General features: G+C 42.1%; 2 protein-coding genes and 1 pseudogene across 2 annotated transcripts; 1 reads left to right on the top strand and 2 right to left on the bottom strand.

Annotated features, from left to right (window-relative positions):
- Window positions 1–1,716: 1,716 nt before the first annotated feature.
- Window positions 1,717–6,087, bottom strand: LOC101756274 (beta-glucosidase 31). Its single transcript, XM_004973193.4, has 13 exons — window positions 5,881–6,087; window positions 4,484–4,547; window positions 4,332–4,390; window positions 4,145–4,220; window positions 3,999–4,070; window positions 3,790–3,877; window positions 3,423–3,678; window positions 3,196–3,311; window positions 2,847–3,070; window positions 2,688–2,713; window positions 2,489–2,594; window positions 2,271–2,373; window positions 1,717–2,175 (listed from the first exon to the last, which is right to left on the bottom strand). Exons 1-13 carry the CDS (start codon window positions 6,031–6,033, stop codon window positions 1,953–1,955), a joined length of 1,566 nt encoding a protein of 521 aa, XP_004973250.1. The 5' UTR covers window positions 6,034–6,087; the 3' UTR covers window positions 1,717–1,952.
- Window positions 6,088–9,224: 3,137 nt separating this feature from the next.
- LOC101755870 (phosphoenolpyruvate/phosphate translocator 2, chloroplastic) lies at window positions 9,225–14,748 on the bottom strand. Its single transcript, XM_004973192.3, has 9 exons — window positions 14,261–14,748; window positions 13,085–13,207; window positions 12,852–13,004; window positions 12,684–12,769; window positions 11,780–11,870; window positions 11,518–11,637; window positions 11,339–11,407; window positions 9,735–9,864; window positions 9,225–9,635 (listed from the first exon to the last, which is right to left on the bottom strand). The coding sequence occupies exons 1-9, from the start codon at window positions 14,606–14,608 to the stop codon at window positions 9,559–9,561; spliced, it is 1,197 nt and encodes a 398-aa protein (XP_004973249.1). The 5' UTR covers window positions 14,609–14,748; the 3' UTR covers window positions 9,225–9,558.
- A 5,194-nt stretch (window positions 14,749–19,942) lies between these two features.
- On the top strand, window positions 19,943–23,823 carry LOC101755457 (annotated as a pseudogene).
- The last annotated feature ends 391 nt before the right edge of the window (window positions 23,824–24,214 follow it).

The following is a 24,214-nucleotide window of genomic DNA, read 5'->3' as shown; positions in this document are numbered from 1 at the left end:
CAAATATATCTTAACAGTCCCTCCAGCCTCCAGTACATCTCCTGCCCTACTCCTAGGAGTTTTCCATACTGTATATTCAACATCACTTTTGACATGTCACTACTCCTAAACCATAAAGCAATAGACTCAATTTCCATCCCGGCTAGACTTTGTAATCCATCGACACGCACAAAGATTATCACGTCTCCCCTGTACTTCCATAGCCTTACTTTAAGCATATGTTTAAACACCTTCTCCAAGACAAACTCCATAAGAACGTTGTTATCACCTAAATCTCTCATGAAAACTGACCACTTCAAACCACATCCCATGCTCATCACCATGAGCATAGCACGTTGAATGTAGCGTTGGCTTGAATAGTATCTTCCAATCGCTAACCACTTGCTCATCTCCTCCACATCCCCCACATCAGTCTCAATGACATCACCATCTTCCTCCTGCATCTTCTTGGTGAAAAGTGCCACCAGAACTCCATCAGACTCCTTGAGGTAAATAAACAAACACCTTCTACGCTAGGTGGAACAGGAGTCAATTTGAGTTAAATTCAATAGTTGATTTTGCATGAAAATCTTCTCCTTTTTTATGGATTCGTCTTCTCCCTTGTAATCTGCCTCTTGACACCTCAAATTACTAACTGTAATCAACTGTCCTTTTGCTTTTTTTTAAAGGTGCAAGGGCTGTGGCTTCCTTCCTCTCTTCATGAAGATCTTTAGCAGTACCTGGTTGTGTTCGTGGCTGGCTCCTAGGATCCAGATCGAGAAGAATATTGTAGACATCTTCCAGAATGCTAGCTACTTTGATCTTCGTCTACCCTCTTTCTTACATCCGTAATCGTAATCGGTCTACAAGGCTGCTTGATATTTTGGCAGTTCTATTAGCTCTGGTTTGGATTCTGGCATGATCTTGCGATATTGCTCGGGTAGGGTTGTTGTTTTCACTCTCAGGGTTCAATTTCTGTTGGTTTCGGGTTTCAAGGCTTTGGTTGTGTAGTGTTGGTGTGTGTACTGTTGTATGGCTATATGAGCCTTTTATCCCCTTTCTTAATGCAATGATGCGCAGCTCTCCTGCGTATTTCAGAATTTAAGACCACGGTTGTTATCGACTTGTGGAATGGAATTTCGGATCGCCTCTAGGATCGCCTAGGAGACGAACCAACATGGAAGGTTCAACTCTCATAACGCACACTTTTCAGCAGCACTGAATTTCTCTGCGCTATGATATTCAACTTAACATAACATGATAAAAGGACTGCACTCCTTTAAAAAACCAGTGATACTATATAACTCAATACAAACTCTATTTTTTTAAAATGGCAGTAACATTAGCATTGGTGTTAGGTCCAATCCAATGACGAGTCAATACTCATCAGGGATCTAAAAGGCGTAAGAGGCAATGAGAAAGAAACTGGTATGCACAACTGTGTAACTAGCAAAAGCGTCATGAATCTCGTCAGCAAAAAAGAACACGTTGTGCTATGCGATGTAATACTCTGAATAGGAATTCTATTGCCATATATTGAAAGCTATTTCTAGAGTATGTGTATTTTCAACATTCTAATGCGTTAAGTGACATTGAGAATACGGTATTTTTTCTAAACAATTGATATTGGTCATAGATCGAACTATCACCTGTCTTGGACCATGTTTATTAAGTGAGGAGCATGCGGGTATTATTTTCTCCCGTAGTGCATAATAAAAGACCGGACGACCTTAGAGGTTCTAGGTTAAACTGTTCCAATAATTTTCACAGTGAGTCTTCGCGAATTTTGGAAAGTGACCCGGTTTTCACCGGATTGCCCTACGGCTTCACAGTCAATGCAGCAAGCAGCTTTCCTCTCCTACAATTCCTTATCTGTATTTATTATCACAAAATCACATCCAGCCATGCAAGTACATTCATACGCAAGATCTGATCTCATATACATGGGACATCACGCGCGGCTTGACCAATGATCACTCAGAGTAGGCTCCAGAGCCGGTCGTCGCTGCCGCCGGCCTGAGCTCGCCGCCGTGAAGGAAGCCGGCGTACCACCGCGCGGAGTGCCGGGCGTACCGTGTCCTGTTCTCAGCACCGAAGTCGACCCCATACAGGCCGAACCGGAACCTGTAGGCGAAGAGGACCTCAAAGACGTCCAGGAACGACCATACAAAGTAGCCGTGCACGCTTGAGCCGTTCCTGTCACCAGAAAGAGAACAAAGATGGTAAATCCAATGTCATGTTCATATAGTAGGGAATCAGCATCAGTCACTGCTGTGTAGAACTTTTATGACCTGATCGAGAGAAGTGTTGCTTCAATGTAGTCCTGCAGGTAACGTGATCTGAACCCATCGTCATCCACGAACTTGCCTGATGGATCCGGCTCGTCGCCAGCTCCTGAAAGATAGCAAGCAGCAATTCAGTGTACATATGCGCATCAAAACTGTGCCAAGTCATTATGAAAATTTATCAGAATGGTAGGTCAATCTGGATGTTCAGTTCAGTAGTTCACCGTTCTCATAGATTAGGACTGGAGGATTCCTGTACTTGTGTATCAGGAGGTCGAGCAGTTTCCTCAGAGCCCATGGCGCCGGGTGATTTTCTAACCTGAGGCCGTCCTGTTTGATTTCCGACCATCATGTAAAACTTTCAGCTAACCTTTCTTAAAATTAAGATATACTTCTGCTGAGCTGAAAAGTACTTTACCGCACCTTGTTCGTTGAGCTCTGAAATGGCCCTGTGGAAATATTGGAACACAAAATTTAATGTTAGTAGTAAAATAGACAAACTTTGATTTCTAAATTTTCGTGAAACTATCTTTCATTAGTCAAAGTATCTCATGGATGCGTCACGGATTTCTTGGTTCTTACAGGTTATATATTTGGCAGCTGCGTCTCTGGCGTAATCTCTCGGGCTCTGTTTCAGTTGGCCCAAATCAGCCGCAATATAAATTGCACCATAGTGGTTGATCCCTATGAAATCAAATGACCCGCGCACTCTCGCAGACTCCTCAGCTGTCAACACTGGCAGCCTAGACCCGGCGTTCCTCCTCATCACTGACGGATAGTGTCCGTACACCAAAGGGTGCATGAACCTAGCCCATAAATCAGCTCATTAGTCATAAAGTTAGGTGTAAATTCATATATCAAGGATTTTTATAACTTGAGAGCAATTCATGGACCCTAGTGATACAAATTATTGAGTAGAGTGGAAATTAACCATCCAAGGGTGAAGTCACTCATCCTTGCAGCAGCTTCTACATCATCCAGTTTCTGTGTCGCGGGCTCAAACCAAAAGGCTAGTAAAGTGATCCCGATCTGCCCACTTTGCTCCGCCTGTACCATATGGGGCCAAAACTATCCATCATGTATGTCTTGAAACAACAATTTTTTTATCACATGAACAGGATATTTCTAATGAAAACTAAAACGAGGGGACCATGCCACCTGGTACTTCTCTCTGTAGAGGGAAACAGCAGAGGCGTGTGCGAGCAAAAGATGGTGTGCAACGATGTATGGCTCTGTCGTGGAGTTGCCGCCAACACAGGCTTCACCAAACGGTGTGCAGCACCGCCTTGGTGGTAGATTGCCAATGTCATACCCACCAAGGGGCTCGATGTTGGGCTCGTTAAGGGTGGCCCAGTGCTTCACCCTGTCCCCGAAGCTCCTGAAGCACACATCAGCATACGCCGTGAAATCCTCACTGCATCACCATCAGAGTCATGTAAGTAACAAGCATCAAGCTTCACTTCAATATGCAAGTTCTGTGTATATGGTAATGTGTCAGAGGGTGTGATTTCAAATTGAGTAGTACATGAATCTAGGACTGAGCAGGCCGTTGTATTCATCTTGAAGTGCCTGGGGAAGATCAAAGTGATATATTGTTGCGTGAGGCTGTATCCCTGTGATCAACAACCCAACAAATTGCATCTTAGCTCTTTGAAATAACAAGATTAACAGTACTAGCACAAAGAACAAGGTCAATTTAGAATGCGCATACTACAAAAGGAATATATTACATACCATAACTCACGAGTTCATCAATTAGATTGTTGTAGTACTCCAGCCCCTTTGGGTTCACAGCTCCTCGCCCATCTACAACACACAAACAACGAAACAATCAGGCCATGTTATACTGGTCCTGATACACCTTGTAGAACAATATGTACCAGGAATAAGCCTTGTCCAGGCGATAGAGAATCTGTACGCGTCCAAGCCCATCTCGTGCATTAGCTTCACATCCTCCTGAAATTAAACCGTGGAAGTCTGTTGGCATAAATTGTTACAGATGATTGGCAAAATAAATTTCGGTTCAGAAACAGATGGTTCTACTTGTACTAGAGATAAGAAACATGCCTTGTACTTGTGATATTGATCAGCAGCTACGTCTCCGGTTGCATGGTCCGCAGCATAGCCTCCGAGAGAAAAAGGCGTTTGTTAGAATTTACTGCTACTTGGCCTCGACTGTGCCAACATCATAAGCAAAATCCTGATGCATTGCCACTCACCACCATGCGTAAATGTGTCCCAGATGCTCGGCTTCTTTCCGTCCTCGTCCCATGCGCCTTCCACCTGCACATGATTTAAACAAAACCATGATAAGTAATATTATTATTTTGGACAATAAACATCATCATTTAATAGGGGTTTTCCCTACTGTTTCAACTTTAAAACATTAAATATCATCATTCTGGTTCTAATAACTAGCCAGCTATAAGCTCTAGCTATAGCTATAGCTTTGTGGTACATGATGCTATACTGATATGGCATATTTTGGCACCTTAGGTGCTACAGACGCTATTTAAAACCTTATTGACCATTGAAGATTTGAATAACACTCCATTAATAGGAATCGTGAAGAACAGCATGATAGTTTTGTTAAGAAGAAGGTTGGGATTTCGAGGGAGTGGGCTGAAATTCAGCGAATTCACCCATCTCGCTTGGGCCCAAGACAACATCGAAGCAGTCAAAATTTTTGGCCCAATTTGAATTTTTGTTGCAGTCCAAAGCTCAAATAGGCAATACCTCCCTTTCATATAAAAGTGCAAACCTATCAAACCAGGATCCATTAGTTTAATTACCTCCTCTTGCATGCCAGTCAAATTTAGTGCAAACTTCAGTCAAATTTCATGAAGACAAGAACTTTTTGACTTGTCAACACAAGTAAATCCTAGTCTGAAATTTTCAAAATTTTCATCCTATTGAATCCCAGAAACGTGGTTAAGACAGTACCAATATTAACAACATAGCTAGCAACCAAAAAAATCCAATAAGAGTTTTTCCCTCTGCGCAAAGTACTTGAAGTGTGAAGCAACAATAATGAACTCTAATGATAGTAAGCGGAAATATCCATCGGAACCTGGCCCCCTTATCTGTGGCAAAGTATGTTTAGAAGTTTAGAAAAAGAATTCTGCACATATACTGATTTTGGTCTTCTTTTAATGATTTGCCAATTTCGTATCTGACTGCAAAATCGAGTTTAAAATAATTTATCCTTGAAATTCATGTGTAAATTTTGGGGGATGAAATGCTTCGGAAGTGGTGGATGAATTCATTCTGCAATCTGGCATTGTGTCATTTCGTATCTCTTAAGAGTTTGGCACGTACGTGGTGGATGAAATTCGGAACTGCGGTTTGGACGTGTATGTGAAAGCTGGTAACCCAGGCTCAAATTCATGTACTAGATGAAATGGCCAATTTTTTCTTCTGCTGCTATCTAAAAAAGTATTCCACTGCAATGAACTTCAGCTGCTGGGTACATCGGGCTACTGAAATGCCCCCCTTTTATTTCTTATATGCTGCTTTCTAAAAAAAAGCTTCCAACCAAATATTTCCGCGAAATGAAGAAAGCAGTAGGCGAGCACCTGTTGCGACGCAACAGAAGAGGGCCTCTCGGGCTGCATACCTGATAAGCCGACGTCCCGGCGCCGAAGACGAACCCATTTGGGAAATCGGACCGCGTGATCGCCGCGGCGCTGGCGAGCCCCCTCAGCGACACGACGGCGAGAACCAGGGCAACCCCGACACACGGCCGGCAACTGCTGCCGCTCTGTTCCATCGCGGCTCTCCAATCGTCTGTTGGTGCGGCGGGCTCTCCGGTCCTCTGCTCTTCTTATGCAGGGTCAGGCAGAGGCCCCCCGGGGGTAGTTGGGGGGGGGGGGGGGGGGGCAGCGTGGTGTGACGGGTCTGCTCGGTGCTGTCGGTGACGGGCGCGGTTCCAAACGCTTCCGGCCTATCTTCAGGGGCAGCGAGACGCGACGTGGCGGGAGTAGTTTCTCGAGGCATGACGCCCGGCTGGCGGACGCGTGCCGGCTTCACCGCGCCACGTTGGAAACAGCTGCTAAACTTTAGCATTAATTATAAAACTAATTACAGAATTAGGAATTCTAATTCACGAGACGATAGCCTAATTAATCAGCAAATGATTAATGTAGCATCACGTTGTCAAATCATGAACTAATTAGACTTGATAGATTCGTCTCGCGAATTAGACTCTATCTATGCAATTAGTTTTATAATTAACCTATATTTAATACTCCTAATTAGCATCTAAACATCCGATATGACATGTGCTAAACTTTAGTACGAGAACTTAAAATCTTAGATTTCTTTAACTTACGGCAAAAACAGGAAAATGGCAGAGTAAACAGTGCAGTGATCCGTGAGCTACCAGAGGTTTGAGGTTCTGAGGAGTTTCCAGAACACACCGACGACTCATAATGTATTATTTTTTTAAAAAAAAGACAAGGATTAAACGTCATGTTATACCTAGAAGGGAAAAGTTTATTTTACTCAACTGCGTATTTACTTTATCCACTCAACCCTATAAGTAAAATTTAAGCTCACTTTATTACCTGAACTATTTCATTTGGTCCAATCTACCCCTTAATTAGATTTCTCTTTTTTTTTCTTCTTCATGTACAAAGTGAGTTTCAATTTCAGATTTAGTAAGTTGACTTTTATAGCATGATCCTCTGCGTTAGAAAAATACATTAAAAATTTTCATGATTACTTTTCGTACACTTTTTGTACGTCTCAGTTTTGTATTAAATATTTCTAACCTATAAAAATAACTATGAAAAATTCTTAGTATAATTTTTTAACATAAAACATCATATTTTATATCTGCTCATAAAATTTGAGCTCAAAATTCAACTCACATACGGACAAAAAAAAAGGGAAACCTAATTATAGGATAGATTGGACAAGTGTAATAGTTTAGGGGAGTAAAGTGTGCTAGAATTTTTTTCAGGGACTAAGCGGACAAAGTGGATAGGTGAGGGAAGTAAAATGGACTTCATCCTACATAGAATGACCACTACTTGCCATAGTGGACTAATGTACTTACTCCCGTCTCCGTGTGCAAATTCTAGAACGATGCCATTTGTTAGAATTTCTATTGCTCAAGAACTATCGAAAGAAAAGACCTAAATCGTGTCTGGTCACACGGAAAGGCGCGACCACCCTTGGCCTGCTATTATGGTGGTGGGCTGACGTAACCGATTTTTAATATTGTATGGACTAGTTGGTTATCAATACCTAGCCTAACGTATACAACTTGCAGCGATTTTCGTGGGAGGAGATTGAAATGTTGGAACTCACATGTTTCTTTAAAATGTAATAACTTTCTTCTAGATTACCTATTTTCAACTCCGTTTGCACCCATCGTGTTCTTTTTGACAAGGTTTATAAAACTAGATCCATGTATATATATATATATATATATATATATATATATATATATTAAAAAGATCTTATGCACTAGTAACTTATGTTGAATGAGTTGTAGGTAGTTATGTATTAAGTGTGTGGCAACTTATATGTTATCTGTAGATAAAACTATATGCATAAATTGCTAAAGAATATTTTGACATGGCATTATTACCAGTCTGAAGTATATGTACAAGCTGCTACATTATATTATCTCTACATAAATTGGTATATCATCCCTATATAAGTTGTCTCATTGTCTCTACATAATTTAAAGTTGTCACAAAATTTTTATGTAGTTTGTTAATAATAGGATGAAAGTTAAAGGTGTAGTAGACATACAAGTTATTACAGTGTATAGATAAGTTGATATTCCTCGATGCACAATTCTAAATAAGAGAATTTTTTATCTTAAAAATACAATATAAGTTGCTATACAGTTTGTATATAAGTTAGCACTGTTCATTCAACATAAGTTGGCAGAAGAAAAAAAATGATTTCAAAACATACTACATAGGATTTTGTTTTATAGATCTCTTCGCAAGTAATATAACGATGTAAACGGATTTAAAAACCGATACTTGATAAGAGAATAATGCTTGTTTAAAGAAAATACACCTATTTTTCGCACGGATGTCAGCAATAATGTCATTCAAAAAATCAATTTTTTATCTACTGCATGCTGCAGTCAGGCGTGTGCACGCATGCCGACCAGGTAGACTAAAGAAACATATGGTAGCACCAAATAAGACCCGCACTATCCCATTGCGTGACTAGTAGCGCGTTAACTCAGTCCTGCCCAAAATCTATCGAAACTGGAAACTAGCATGACCAAATCTGGACTGTTCTGGGCTGATTGGTCGGTATCACGTATTTCACCTTTGCCGCCAGGATTAACGTTTTCCTGGCGACTCATGCAACTCAATCCACTAAATCTTAAATTAATTCCTTGTATATGCCATTTATAGTTTAAGTTATACCGTGCTATCAGGGCAAAAAAAAAAATTCACTTGCCATGTCGCCATTAGGTGAAACTTGCAATCCCTTTGTGCGCCACTTCAAGAATGATCTTTTAAGTGGCTGCGAAAAAGAAGTTTTTGTCCCCTGAAATAATTTTTTGGCTAGTTCTGGGAGGACCAAGTGGTCCAATTCCTCTTGCTTTGGTCTCATTCTCGCGGACTGGAACAAGATGTACCTTTCACGGTCGACCGCACGTCAAAATCCTCACCTCCATCGCCCTCAAACCTTTCCATGAAAGCGAGAACTTTCTGTTATTCGAACACCTCCACAAGATTATAAGCATACATTTCCAGCAATTTTAGGGAATCACGGCGTCGTTTCTCAAATACTCCCTCCGTTCCAAATTATAGGTCGTTTTGACTTTTCTAGATACATAGATATTATTATGCATTTAGACATAGTGTATATCTAAGTGCATAACAAAGTTTATGAATCTAATAAAGTCAAAACGACCTATAATTTGGGACGGAGGGAGTACATGTATTCACTTGGATAGTTGCACCCAGATAGAAACTTTAGTCTTCAGGAATCATGATGTGCAATCTAACTCATTTTGTACGACAAACTGCTCTCTGCATGTTTGTTTTGTGACTCGGAGCAGTTCAATATTAAGCAATAATGCTACTTACACTGAGATACCAGCATGGGAACAGATATGATACAGCTCTTCTGCAGACACAAATTTCAAAACATGTCTTGATCCAAAAAAAGTAAGATCACAAATTACCCTAACAGTGAATTCGTATTGCTTCAAAAGAAAAACATTTATACACTAAAATCAACAATTTCAAGGTGTGCTGCCATGATTTGACTCCCTAAACACGAGAAAGAGATACAGTAATTACAATCTCTTTCAAGCAGTCTTTGGCTTGGGCTTCAGTCTCTTCAGTTGTGAGTACAGGAAAACTCCAGCAAGTGCAATCGCGGTACCTACACACGCAAGGGAAAGCAGGTATGGTGAGATAACTGAGGATGGAGGAAGGCAATCAGTCAAAAGCAGAGAGAAGCAAATGGAGGCAGCAAGGTTACCGAGGGAGTTGATAGGAGAAACAGGAGTCCTGAAGAACAGCACTGAGGTGACAATGACCACGACACGCTTAACACAGTTGCCCACGGAATGAGTAACAGGAGACACCCTCTCCAGAATCATGTATGACACCTTCAACAAAATCAAACAAGAGAAATGATGAGACACTGAAAACAGCATTGCAACACACATGCAGCTAATAATAAGATTAATAAGGATACATGAAATAAAGAATAAATCAAATGTCATGCAATAGCAATCAAATCTTGATTTTAGCTAACACTACCCCACCTTCAAGTCTGCAATCATGTCAGTGTATATACACCCAGATACATGTACCATGATAAACTACACGTCCAGGAAAAATATATTGACATAATAATTAAATATGAAGATTGCTTCAGCAGGCATGGTTTCGTTGTAGATTCGCATTTCATCAATTCTACACTAGTGGAGATGCCCACAAAAAAGAGCAAATCCACTTCTGAAAGTGAACACTTCTCACAATTTTAAGAGCGCAAGTATTCCCCACTTTTTGGGAACATCAAGTTTCATAAAAGTTCAGAAATAGTTGCATGTAAAATATATCAATTGCTTGCAAAATACTAGTACAAATAGCATTCATGAACATTGAACATGAGAAATTCCCATGACATCATCAACTGCAATTCAGAACTCATTCATTGTTCTTTCAAAATGAAATTATTCATTGGAACTCATAACTGACTCTTTAAAAAAATGAACTTGGAACATTCCCTAACCTCAAATTGGCACTGCCCTAATACATAATCGCTCCATCCCAAAATGAATGCATTTTAGGTTTGTCCAAAGTCAATTTAAGTTTGACCAAGTTTATAGAGAATAGCATCAATATTTTTGATACTAAATATGTATCATTAGATTCATCAAGAAATATATTTTCTTAGTATACCCATTTTGTGTTACAAATAGTCAAATATTGATACTATTATCTATAAATTTGGTCAAATTTAAGACAAAACTAGAATTGCACTCTTTTTGGGATGTTGGGAGTAGTTCCTATTTTGATTGGGAGGTTTCATTGAAATTTTGGATCTAGTTCAAATTTAATCTCGATAAAAAAATTGCAATGAAATAGTACTCATCCATAAATACTGCACAATTATTTCTGTATAGCGCAATGAATCTAGAAGAATAATGCAAAATAGAATAGGCACCTACGATATAAAATTGGATATGATGACTAATATCAGGCACAGCATTTTCATCTTTATGGAGCCTGTTAGAAAAGGGGCTCTCAAATCCATAGGATGTAGTCCAAAATTGAACCACATCCTCAAAATTCTCAGACCAATTCCTCCCTCCAAGCAGGTCATTACTCATTAGCAACTTTACTCATGGACTACAAATGCAGAAGAGTTTGGGTTTTAAGGCATAGAAGACAACTCCAGATGCCATTTGCAGCTACTGAAAGCTACATGTGAGGAATAAAGCTATATGGATTTGTTATCTGTATGCCTCTGAGTTTTGCATAAAACTAACACACCAAATAGACAACAGACTGCAGTCTCCAACTCAAGATATGAATACATCACAACAAAGTGCATGGAGTAACTTGATGACAAACCTGTTGATATGCGTGGAAACAAAGCGCAGCAAGCAGAGACCTTGTAAGGACCAGTTTTACATCCAAACCCTACAAACACATAAAGGTGTTTACCCCGATGGTTACTCAAGGTGCAATATTTTCTCTATCTTTCTTTCTGTTTGCAAGCAATGGATTTAAATTCAAACATTTACACTTACAGCAGATTGCAAAAATGTAGGAGTGATTTTGACACCTTCCGTAAAGAAGGTAACAGGTGCCAATAGGAAAAAGGACATCACTGTAATTATAGAGAAGAGATTAATGTTGTCCAAGGATTCCTGCACAAAGGAAACATATGAAGTGGATTAGGAATTAGAGATGGAAATGCACTACTGCACATGATAGACATGACAAAGAAAAGAAGCCAATGCAATTTCATAAATAAATCGTATAAGACACAAATCTAGATATTCCAGTTACCTCATTCTCCTTCTTAACCATGACCTTCTTGCTCAGTACATTCCGCGATTGGAAGGTAACATTTGAAGCCATTGCACTCCAAAAGCCAGCCCTGTTGTCACAAAAGTACCACCAAGTTAAATACTTCATAGCAGAACTCAAGGATATTAATGAAAAAGAATTCAAAAATACCATGGCCGTGTTTCAACTATAAATAAGATTTAAGAATATTTTCAGAAGACATGCATTGCTGAGTGAAACAATTTTAGAACACTAGCTATTTGAGCATTATTATATTAACATTATATTGCATCATAATTACTTTTAAAATAATAAAACCAAATCCACCATGAACAGGCTCTAAATCCCCTATTAATATATATATTTTCTTTTCCCATTTTGCTGGTAGCTCATGTTGGGTTTCAACTCTAGCCAACCCCAATTTGCATGGGACTGAAGGCTTTGTTGTTGTTGTTGTAATAAAATTGCATTTAACCGGTTAGGTATTTCTCGTTAGCAGGTGGCTCACAGTTTGCAAGATGACATATCATAATCTGAATAAAGCATAGCTATAATTTGTACAAATACTAAACATACTAATGTTAAATACATCAAAAACCCTACATCTAGGTCCACGGACACAAACAACATACTCCCTCCGTTCCAAATTGTAAGTCATTTTACCTTTCCTAGATACATAGTTCTTACTATGCATGTAGACACCCATATATCTAGGTGCATAGCAAAAGCTACGGACCTAGAAAAGTCAAAATGTGTTACAATTTGAAACGGATAGAGTAAAATATAAAGGAGAAATAGAATGGCACAAGAAGCACAGAAGGCAGAGAACATTTGTCAGAAGCTCTTATCTTCTACAGTTTAGTTTGGGTACGCTTGGATTCAAATGATAATAATTGTTACATACCAGTTAAAGGATGCCTCAGTAAGAGATGCCAATCCAACACCACCAACAATTGGAAGAAGAGATAGTACTACCCAAACAGTAGGTAACTGCAAAGCCATTCAATATAAGACAAATGAATTTCTTAAAGTTTGAAACACAGCTTGCATTGCATTTGTATATAAAAATTACCTCGCCAAGGAATATTGCAGAAAGAAGAACAGAAAAGAAAGGTTCCATAGCCTTGATGGTATGCGTAAATGACACTGCAACCTTCCCAAGGCTCATGTTGGTGAAAAGATTGCCCATAGTATGGACTATAGCCAGAGGTAGGATGGCTACAAGCTGAAAAAAAAGAACATGAGTGTCAATACAGATCCCACTAAAAATAGACTAAAGTTTGTAACAAAATGTTACAGGTCTACCTGTGCACCAGAAATCTTTGGTCTCTTAATGATACCAGTGATCCACATAAACAAAGCAACTGCAGCTCCAACAGCAAATTGAATTTCCGTAATGTTTATGGGGTATGGGAAAACTTTGAGAACCTGTCATGTACATTAACAGCAAGAAAAAGTTGCAGTTTATCTTCATGGATATCAGTAAGATCTAGCATTCTGTCAAGAAAAGGAAACTCTCTAAGCTGGTGATCACAAACTTGTACATTGAATATCAGTACCATGCTCAACAAGACATATCTGGGGAAGAATGATTTTTACATTGCACCCGGGGGGGGGGGGGGGGGGGGGGGCAGAATGCCAGTAATGAAGCCAGGGCAGAGTAAACCAGCAAAATAATGAGAGGAATAGAAAAGAGATTCAGCAAAGCAGTCGCTATTACAATTAGAAAAATGGCCACACTAGTCAATAGACCAGAATGTTGGAAGCTAAGTCCTAAAACAAGGTCAACATCTGTCATAACGAAACAATCTAAGTAGCACATAGATTTAGTTTTCAACCAAGTATAGTCTTATAAGTCCAATCTAAATCGACCATATGTAAGGCCCTCATAGGTACCATGCATGAAACAAAAAACCCCAACCATAGTAGCATATGTCATATATATTAGCAGTAACACCAAAAGCAGAAAAGAATCTCTACTTTCTTAAATAATTCACGCTACTTTTCCATTTATACACTAATAACACCAAAAAGACAAAAGAGTGATATGAGATTGCAATCTTCTATACTTTTTAGCAACAAAATACCACTTACGGCAAACATCGTCATCCTAGGGAGATAAACCTGGATTTTTTTTCAATACTAAACAATTGAACTAATAGTTCATGCTGAGCACACTTGGCGAGATTCAAAATGGTAAAGCAATAAGAATCATGAAAAGAACCAATCAGATGCAACCATATCAGAATGACCATCTCAGACTCTCAAGCACCAACTAATCATCAGACCCACCAAAAGAGCATAAAAATTACTCTAGATTTTCCCAGTAATTGCTGTTGGAACCCTCGCGTTCATACAAAACAATATCATTCCTCACCCAAACAGGACAGCTAAACAGCCGCAATCTCTGAGGTAACCAATTATCTCAGATCAACATCGCTCGCTCGCCCAAGTACACGGCATGGCGTCTGCTATACTCACCTGCTTGTTATAGATGTTGAAGTAGATGTTGAACAGGTACCAGAGGCCGAAGAACAAGCCGAGCTGCAGCGTCTTCATGAGCCCGCCGCCTTCCTCCTCCACCTTCCCGGCGGCGCCGGCCGCGCCGCACGCCACCTGGCGCTGGCGGGCCTTGCCCTCCCTATCCGGCGAGACCGGCTGCAAGCCGAGCCCGTGACCCCGAGGGCCCACGGCGCCGCATCTGGTGCTGGTGGTGGCAGCGGCAGCGGCGCCGACGCGGAGCGGGCGGGCCGGGAGGAGGGGGCGGCTAGGGTTACGGCTCACCAGCGGCCGTGCGGGGCACGGCCGGAAGGCCGCGGCGCTCTGCATCCCGGAAAGGTTCTAGAACCTTCGCGAGAGGGTCGGGGTGGCCTGCTGCCTGCACCGGAGAGCACAGAGCAGTGGTGCAGAGCAGCAGAGGTCGAGGTGGCGTCGGGGGGCACGAGAGGTCGGCGAGTGGTGCGGGGGTGGGGTTTGGGTGAGATTTTAGCAGCATGCGCGAGATTTTTTTTCCTTTTTTTTTTAGATCCCAGCGTGCGCGAGATGGCTGGCTCCAGGGGATTGGGATACTGTTTCACTGACGTGTGGGGCCATTCGGGGGCTTCGTGGGCACGGTTGGTGGCGCGCGGTGCAGCGCCTGCTTGCTCGATGAGATGGGGACTTGAACGGCTAAAGAGAGATGGGGACTGAACGGCTAAAGAGAGATGGGACTTGAACGGCTAAAGAGGGCTGCGCGTATTAGCGGATGACACGTGGATTTCGGTGGGTGGACCGTAGACCAGGCCACCTGCGGATGACATATGTTTGTCATTATCGCTCAAAATTTAGAAAGCCATTGATAAACCGTTGCAAATATGGACCGGAAAAAACTCATGACTCGTTAGCTCGCTCGGTTCGATGCTAGCTCGGCTTGTCACACTAACGAGCGAGCTCGAGCTGACATACCTGTCGTTAAGATAGCGAGCGCGTTCGAACCAGCTCGCGAGCTAAACAAGCTGACCGAGTGCAATAGCCCACGAGCGCTCAGCTCCAAGCCCACCAACAGCCCAACCTCGGCCCAAAAAACTCTAACCGCTCGGTAGCTCGCGCCTTGCCAGCCGTCGCCTCCCTCACGAGTCACGAGCCACCTCTCCGCCAGCGGCCAGCGCCACCACGCGTCCAAGCTAGACCGGCGCGGCGCTTGCGGCGTCGCTCCCTCCATCCCTCGGCGTCCTCCGTCCCCTCCGCAGCTTCGTCCCTGCTGTCCTCGTCGGCACCGACAGCGACGGGCAAGCCTGCCCACGGTCGAGGGCTCGAGGCCCAGCAAATCGCCTTCATTGCATTAGCCAGACCGACGCCGCTACGAGTGTACGCTTCTCTCCTCGATCTGCTTCGATTTGTCACCGTGATGTCTCTTGCCTGCTCGCTCATATCTTAGTCCCATGGATTTTGTTCTTACTGTCTTACTTTGCCTGATTTTGCTCAGGTAGTCTCCCAGGTCGATGGACAGCATTTTTTTCCTTTAATCTAGTGAGGCATCCGATCCATTTGTGGAGATTTTTTTCCGTGGATTTTCTGCAATTGAATGTCGGATGTTTTGTTTCTGAAAGTGGGATTCATTGATAGCTTGCGAGCGGACCGAGCTGGCTCGCGAGCCGGACCGAGCCGAGCCAAGCCGAGCTAGCTTTTCCGCTCGTTTTGTTAACAAGCTGAGCCGAGCTAGCTCGTTTAAATAAGTAGCTGCACCGAGCCGGCTCGTTATCACCCCTTGCAAATACACGATTTGGGATTTGGCCGTAAGTTCACTAGAACCTTGGGCGCCCTACCGTTTGAACAATTAAATACAAGTAAATAGAATGCAATACAAGTAAATAGACTGCAATAAAAGAGGACAAATGACATGCATGCTATAGGATAAATTCAATACAATAGAAAAATGAAAATGCTGATGAAGTCTTGACAATTTGCAATCAAAGATTTGGTTACAATTATCTCCTTAGTAGCAGATACATGTACACACTTGTAATGCTAAGCTGAGTTAGTGAGGTTTTAAAATCGCATACAGCAATGCGCTCTTCATTACTGAGGTTTTAAAATCGTACCCATGCATTGTAGGTCATATTCCAAAAAAACAACTATGGCAGATAAATATAACAGATTTCATGGTGGTATTAAACATACAATTCATTCAATACATGGACCGGTAGAGTTGAACACCTCCACCTCATTCTTCTTAATTCTCCATCTATCAATACCAAAACCAAAATACAAAAAGAGGGACTGAGGGAGAGGTAAAATTCTCGAAAGAAATCCTTCAACAGAATTATAAAGGCTACTGTATGAACTGCAATCGCTGACAGAGTAACTTTGCTGCCCCTAGGAGCATCGCCATGCTCAAAATTATGCCCGCACACATGGATCGCCCCCATCCACTTTGCTCTTCGGCACTCCAACTCCTATCATCAGTTCAAAAGAATGAAATAAACTCAAATAAGGATCAGCCACAGCCCATCTCAGTGCAAATTCCTATCGCAGTTCCGCACCAAGCAAATTATATCCAGAAACACACCTAGCCACCGTTGGTTTGAATTAATTAATTCTCTTAGCCCCACCTTTCAGAATCATTTTAGGAGCCACGTATTTATTGTTGGATATTGATCAATTATCATTACTTTCTTACCATACTGGCATAAGATCTTTTTCTATAAAGAGACAGAAAAGTATAACTTCACCAAGGATTTAATGGCAGCTCCATTATAGAAAGACTTGGCCAGCAGACAGACCAATTTATTTATCAAAACATGCAGGTTTATGTTATCACTTATCAGATTGTTTGGTTTGAAATATTAAAAGCATTGTGCTACCTTTCAAAATAATCTTTAGGATATTTTCTTTTGGGTATTGATCAATAGGCATTACTTTCTTACCAAAGTGATTAAAAGTAGATTATCAAGATGGCTCTTGGTGAATAAATTGGGTACTTCAGTAGAAAAGGGAAATATTGGTACTACCTCATCATAAGGCTCACATAAGACCACATAGCCTAATCTCTGGGTGTAAGGCCTTATCACCAATGATGGATTATCATTTCAAAACAACTGTCAAAGTGGTTCACAATATTTATTATCAATAAATTATTTCAGTTCTTAGTTTTTAGCAACAACTATAACCTATTTCACAGTAGGCAAACTCATTGATAGGCTAGTTACCATTGACGGATTCAGTTCAGTAGGCAAACTATGACATTGGTTATCTCATCAGATGCCCAATAAGAAACTATTAACATGGAAATATTATGGGAATCAATACACCAACCTTCGCCCAAGCAAACAGCTGGCTCAGTAGTTTCCCGAAAACCAGCACAAAATGCTTTAAGAACTGCTCCTTTGTCGAGCTTCCCTGAGAAACATAGACCCAAAAAAGTTCATCGGGGAATCTCAACACATATAAAATCAACTCCTCTTATTCCGGGCTCCTTGCCACGGCCAACCACGCGGGCCACGTCGTCCTGAAATCTCGACCGTTCGATCGCGGGCGATCCGGCGGCCCGAACCACCACCGTGCGGCGCGCGGCTTCGCGGGGAGCCCCTCGAGTTCCCGGCATATCAGCTCGGGTCCGGGTGAGGCCCACGCGCCCATTTTTCTTGCGTCGCGCCCCCTGTACTCTAAAATATTCCTCCACTAAGAAGAGATAATTCGGAAATCGTGCCGCTATTGTAGGAAGGCGCCTGCCTGTCGTTTTACGGGAACCCCCGCCGTGTGCCCGCGGCCCGAGGTGCGGGTATAGATGTACATGCAGCCTGCAGCCCAACACGAAGCCTGATTTTTTAGCCTGTCCTAAGCCCGGCCAGCCTCGTACCTCTTCAGGCTCGAGCTGGCCCAACCCGATGGCTCGTGCCGGGCGTGGGCCGACGCCTCGGCCCGATGGCTCGTGCCGGGCGTGGGCTGATGCCTCGGCCCGATGGCCGGCACGGCCCGACACGATTTTAGCTTGCGGGCACGAAATGACCTATTAACCTCCTCCCTAGTCCCTACCAGCCCAACTATCTGCCATTTAACTTTCACCCGTCACCCTTTCCTCTCCTATCAACTGCCCACCGCATCTCTCCCGCATCTCCAACCTCCAGTCAACCTCCGGCTGCCTTGAAGCCTTTCGAGCTCGGCAGCTGGCGGCGGCGGGGGTGAGGTGGCGGCGGGGAGCGGCTTCGAGCGGTGGGATACTACTCTAGAAAGTCTCCCGGCCTCGCCGATTTCCTCCACTCTTCTCCCCGTTCATTCCCAAGCCGCGGCCGCCGCCCCTCCCGCCGCCGTCTCCCTCCCGTCATTGTCAGGTTCACCGCCGACCTGATATGGAAGAGCCCGCACTTCTTCAACGCCATTGAGGAGCGCGAGCTCGACCTCCGAGGTAGCTCACTCGCCCATGGCCTGTTAGGTCTAGGTTTCCGTGATTTTGCTCTTCGAAAGCTTACACCCTTGCCCCCTTCACCTTCGCTGCAGGCAACAAGATCGCCGTCATCGAGAACCTCGGAGCCACCGAGGTGAGCTCCGCCGGCTGCTTACTTTACCTTTCAAATCCTCTATGCGCATTTGTATTCGTACAATACCTGCGAGATTATTAGGTACACAATGCACGCTGCCCTGTGATCTATGTGCTTGCTAGGGTGTGGTTCGATTCCTTTTGAATTTACTAGCAATCTTGGTGTGGGATTCTGATATAGCAACTCCCAGTCGTTTGGCCATGTACTGAAATTCTAGAAATTTTTACTTTCCGTCAGTATTGCTTTCACCGTTGAATCCCAGTGGCTAAGTAAACAGATTTGGTTGTTTAAGTCATCTATCAGACAGTTTATCCTTGGCATATTGGGTGTGGGCACTTACTTGGTGGGTAAACCATAGAAATTGAATTTTGTGTGTTGACTTGCTGTTTGGGAATTCTGATCCCAGCGCTCTGCAGCTTAGTGAGGTAGCGAGGAGGTTAATGTATCGGAAGGCCTTGTATCTTTTTACAAGAAGTCTATGTCTCAGTGGTGAATGGAGATGCCTGTTGTACATGATCATAGTTTTTGTACTTGGAATCTTAGTGTTTTATTTAGTCGAGCAACACATCTTTGATCGGCTATGTACATGCCTTCTTCCGTGGAACAATTAACACAGTGGCATGTCTTCTTGTTTTTGATACTGTTTATGACCCTCTATTTTCATTTGAGGGGTATAAAGAACCTGTTTAATTTTATTTGTGCGTGCTAATGCCCCTTCAACACCTGTTGCTCTGGACTATCCACATCCTGGTTGTTTCATTTATTTGCATAGATTATTTGATATTTGGTTATTTGAATTAATTGGAATTGGAAAATTAGTTTTTTGAACTCATCTGAAATAGTTGTATGGATTCCTTCTATAGCTTTTCTTAACAGCATCTCTTTTCATTCCTCTCCAGGACCAATTGACACGATTGAGTTGTCAGACAATGAAATTGTCAAGCTTCTTCGGTTTGGGTTCGGGGCTCTTGCTCGTGAGCTCTGCGGAATTGGGAACTCTGGCAGGAGCGGATTGGAGGAAAGTTGTTGCTTGGGAGGATTTTGGTTGTCCAGTGGCTTGTCGGTTGTTCAGAATTGGGAGCTTTGGAGGAAAAATTGAGTCTTGGCCTCTTGTTTGGCTTGGAGGAGGCCGAGGAAGTTGCCGCCAATGGAGCCGCCAAGTGGGTTCTGGGCCTCCCTCTTGAGCTTCCTCAAGTTCCTGCCCTACTCTTGCGGTCTCCTCATCCTGGGCTTCATCAAAGGTGCCATGCTGCTCTGCTGTCTTGCCTCATTTTTGGTGCACTTCCTTTTGTTCTCACTCTCTCTGATGAGGCCAATCGACGCATTTTAGTTTGATTGGTGATAAAATGGGAGGGCTATGAGCCCAACCCTCGTGCAATTTCTGACTTTAAGAGGTTGCTTCTCTTGATATTATGTTCTGCTCTTACATGGCTGCTCGATTCGGAATTTCCTATCCTTTCTTTAGGACTTTGGACCAGTGCAAATAATTGGTGCGCTGTCCTAATTTTAGTTAGGCTCTGCTTTGACTTGGCTTGGATCATCTCTCTCCATAGGGCAAAAAAAATGAAGTAATTGCTGTAACGATTTAATGCCTACTTCTGATTTGAAGTTATGGGATTGGGTTTGGTTAGAACTATAGCCTTTTTTGGAGGCTAATCTGAACATGTCCCTTTTCCTGAATTTATGGAATTTGCTGAAACCTACTTATCAGTACAATGTCTTGGGTCCCTTGGCTAATTTTTTATGAATGAAAACTCAGTTACTTACTCATCTGTGGGAGCCAGAATTATAAGTAGCTGTGGTCGATAAAAAAGTATATAATTTTGCAGATGAATGATGGAATGGCACAAAAATTTTAATATATGTATATTCTGAAAAATGCAATGTTCTATATATGATATGCAATCCTCATTCTGCTGTTATGGTTTTTTCTTTTTATCTTTAAACTCTGATATGAATCGCATTTCATTTTTTTTGTCTGCCAAGTGTTCTGCTGTGCCCTTGGGCATGCCTTATTATGGCAATTGGGTTATCTGCATTTATTGTGGCTTATGGCCTATGCATCTGATTTGGACATACTACTGCATTATCAGGTACAGTGTGCATGTTCTGCAGTCCTATTTTTGGCAACTTCATTAAATTGCTAGCCAAAAGTGCTCACATTTTTGCGTCCTCTTTTTCTTTAGTCAGAACTAAGCTGGTGGGATCTGTCGTAAAGTTTCTGCTTCTTATTGCTGCTACTGCAATCTTAATCATATGGCTGATAATTGGCATCCCGGGAAGTGTATTTGCTGGATTAGTATATGGTTTTCTAGCACCCATAATGGCAACATTTGGAGCAGTTGGAGAAGGCAAAGAAAAGCCATTCATTCATTGTTTTGTGGTAGGTTTTTTCTTTTAGTGATCAGTTTTATTTCTTTGTATGTTTATCTCTGTGTTGGTTTAGTCGCATTTCTCTTAGCCATTGCTCGCTATTCTCAACTGCAGGATGGAGTACTATCACTGGAACATGGAGTACTATCACTGGAAGTTGTACAGTAGTCAGGGATGTGAAAGACTTGCTTTTTCACTCCTATTTTTCAATTATGGATGATCTGCATCTGCAGAAGCCTCCTGATGGAAAGCCATATGAGATAAGGTCTCTTTCCTGTTCCTGTTTATTATCTTTTAACTTTATACACCTCAAGACTAGACTTTTGTTGTTATTTTTCCCCTTTTATCCTTCAAGCATACGCTGTTCAGCTTAATAAATACAGGGCATGTTGTATAAACCAATTTCAAATCTACAGTTGACGGGGCTAATCAAGATCAAGTGCTTCCAAGATTCATCCACAAGGCCACACCAGCTAGATTGATGTGCCGAGTTCGCTCCTCACGTAATTTCCGTCAACGTGTGGGTGCAATAGATGCTATCAACGAATGGAGATTGCCCAAAGTCGGCGAAGGGGACGACGAGTGAGGTGATCAAAAGGACTGGCAGAATGAGCCCGTGTCATCTCGTATATCCTCAGGTATTGGCCTGAATCTCATGGGGTTAATCAGATCTTCAGCATAATCTGAACTTTGAGACAATCATGTATGTTGCAGCTCGTGATTGGAATTTTGATTCTGATGGTGCCTTTGAGGGTAGCAGCCATAGTGATTGTGCATTTGGTGATTCAGATGGTGAGAACTGTCCAGGTGCAGGGCCAGGGCCAAGGATGGAGAGATGACTCCTGAGCTCTGTGTTGAAACCCCAAGGCAATTTTGTCCATGCCAAGTTGTTTGCTTGGAAGGATGCACAGGTTGCAAAGCTCATAGAAAAGTAATCCTTCTTATCTCATCTTCTATAACATCTAAACTTGGTGTTTTGATTCTTGCGGTGAAAGGTATAATCTTTTCTGAAGATGAATGCTGTGTCCGTTCGTTCGGAATGATTTCGCAGTGACATGTATGAAAAAGGTTTTGCCTTTGGGGTGTATGTTACACTGCTTCTTTGGAAGATTGGTTTCTCAGATTTAGATTAGCCTTAGATGTTGATGGGTAAGGCAATGTTTCGCAGCCTGAAATTAATTTTTATTGTACCGATACCATGTTGCAATTTTCTGACTCTGTGTGGAATTTTCAGACTGGTATTCGCAGGATTCTTAGTACATTAGAATTGGATACATGCATCAAGTTTTACGAATAAGTTTGTATGAAAGATTTATGAGAAAAAGACTAACCTCTGACATAATACAAACTACAGACACAGGTTTCTAATAGCAAGATGGAATGCCACAACACTGCGATTCTTTACCTTTTGTCTTATGAGTAGATAGCTGTATTGGTAAAATTGTGCTTCAGAAGAGGCGCAGAAGAAATGGTCTCAGGAATCGATTTCTACTGTGGGGTTTGTTCTGTAAAAAGTGGCCGAGTAAAATTGATGGTTTCCCTCGCAGGAGATTGATTTTATATCAATATTTGACTAAATGTTAATTGCTGAAAACATCCTTTCTTCAGTTTGATATATAGATTCAAAAAGTCAGGGGTCAGTCAGCATCTCACGCTCTGTATCTTTCTCATTTCCCTTTTTTAGTGATGAAGGATCTGAAGTATGCTGATACTCATGAATGGGTGAAGGTTGAGGGTGATTCAGCAACTGTGGGGATTACGAACCATGCCAGGTTGATACATTTGTATATTTCTGTTACTGTGAATGTGAAGTGTGAAGCAATTCTTGGTGTTAGGCCCTCCATATGTTAGGTTATCCAGTACTGCATTTGTTATACCGATATACATAATGCATGCAATCTGTTGCCTAGACCTGAGTTCAAATAAATCTATCATGTTCAGCATACAGTATCAGGGTTTGCATCACTTAACATTTGTTTCTTTCTTTTGGCTTCCAGGATCATTTGGGTGATGTTGTGTATGTGGAGCTGCCAGAAGTTGACATCAGTGTATCCCAGGGAAAGAACTTTGGTGCTGTTGAGAGTGTGAAGGCAACCAGTGATATCAACTCACCAGTATCTGGAGAGGTCGTTGAAGTGAATGAGAAACTAAGTGAGGAACCTGGATTGGTAAGTGTTGCGTCTGATAGTAGGCAGAACTCATGTGAAAATAAATCTTCCTTGGATAGATAGTCAATGTTCATCTTTTCTGACTAGGTGAATGCAAGCCCATATGACAAGGGATGGATTATTAAGGTCAAGCTCAGCGATTCAGGTGAGCTCAATTCACTGATGGATGTCCTCAAAATTCTGTGATGAAGAAGACGATCATTGAAGAAAAAAGAGTGTCTTCTGACATCAAGGACCTGTGTATCAATTCAAGCTTTATCAGTGCTTTTGGTCTCAGAGACGCTGTCGCAAATTGGGAAGGTTCATCGCATGGAATAAATTAGTCTGAGATCCGACATGGCCGAGTTTCGTTATCTCTTTGTAGTTGTAATGCTCATGAGTTTTCGTTTTGCTGTCTCTGTTTCATTCCTTGGTATACAAATTGTTTGGTCCTTTGTGGTTGGTTGCCGATATAATTGAAGCAAGAACGATATGAAACTCTTCCAAACAGAACGATAGTTCAGTATTTGAAAGACCCCAACTTGGCATCTCCTCAACCTTCCAGATAATGGAGGGTCGTAGGATACCAATGCCAGAACTCAGTTTGCGCACAAACAGAAAATAAAGCGAATCTATGGCACTGCAACACTGCATGTTAAGCTGCATGTCATGTTAGATGTCAGGAGGTGCGAAAGATTTGCCATAACTTGTCTGGTGAAATACGGTCCACTCAGATAACAAGTATCCCTGCCAAAGAACATAAACTTTGACAGGAGCATCTAACACTGTTGAAAACCTAGCAATTAACATTGCAACATCACACGGTGGCACTTACGATCAAAACAAAGATTTTTCACACGGAATAGCAAGTGCTTTGCTCATTGTCAGGATCTAACAGT

This window comes from Setaria italica, chromosome VI (assembly GCF_000263155.2).
Source record: "Setaria italica strain Yugu1 chromosome VI, Setaria_italica_v2.0, whole genome shotgun sequence".
In the NCBI taxonomy this organism is placed as follows: Eukaryota; Viridiplantae; Streptophyta; class Magnoliopsida; order Poales; family Poaceae; genus Setaria; species Setaria italica.
Note: the sequence above shows the minus strand (reverse complement) of the source record. Positions and strands in the feature narration are given on the sequence as shown.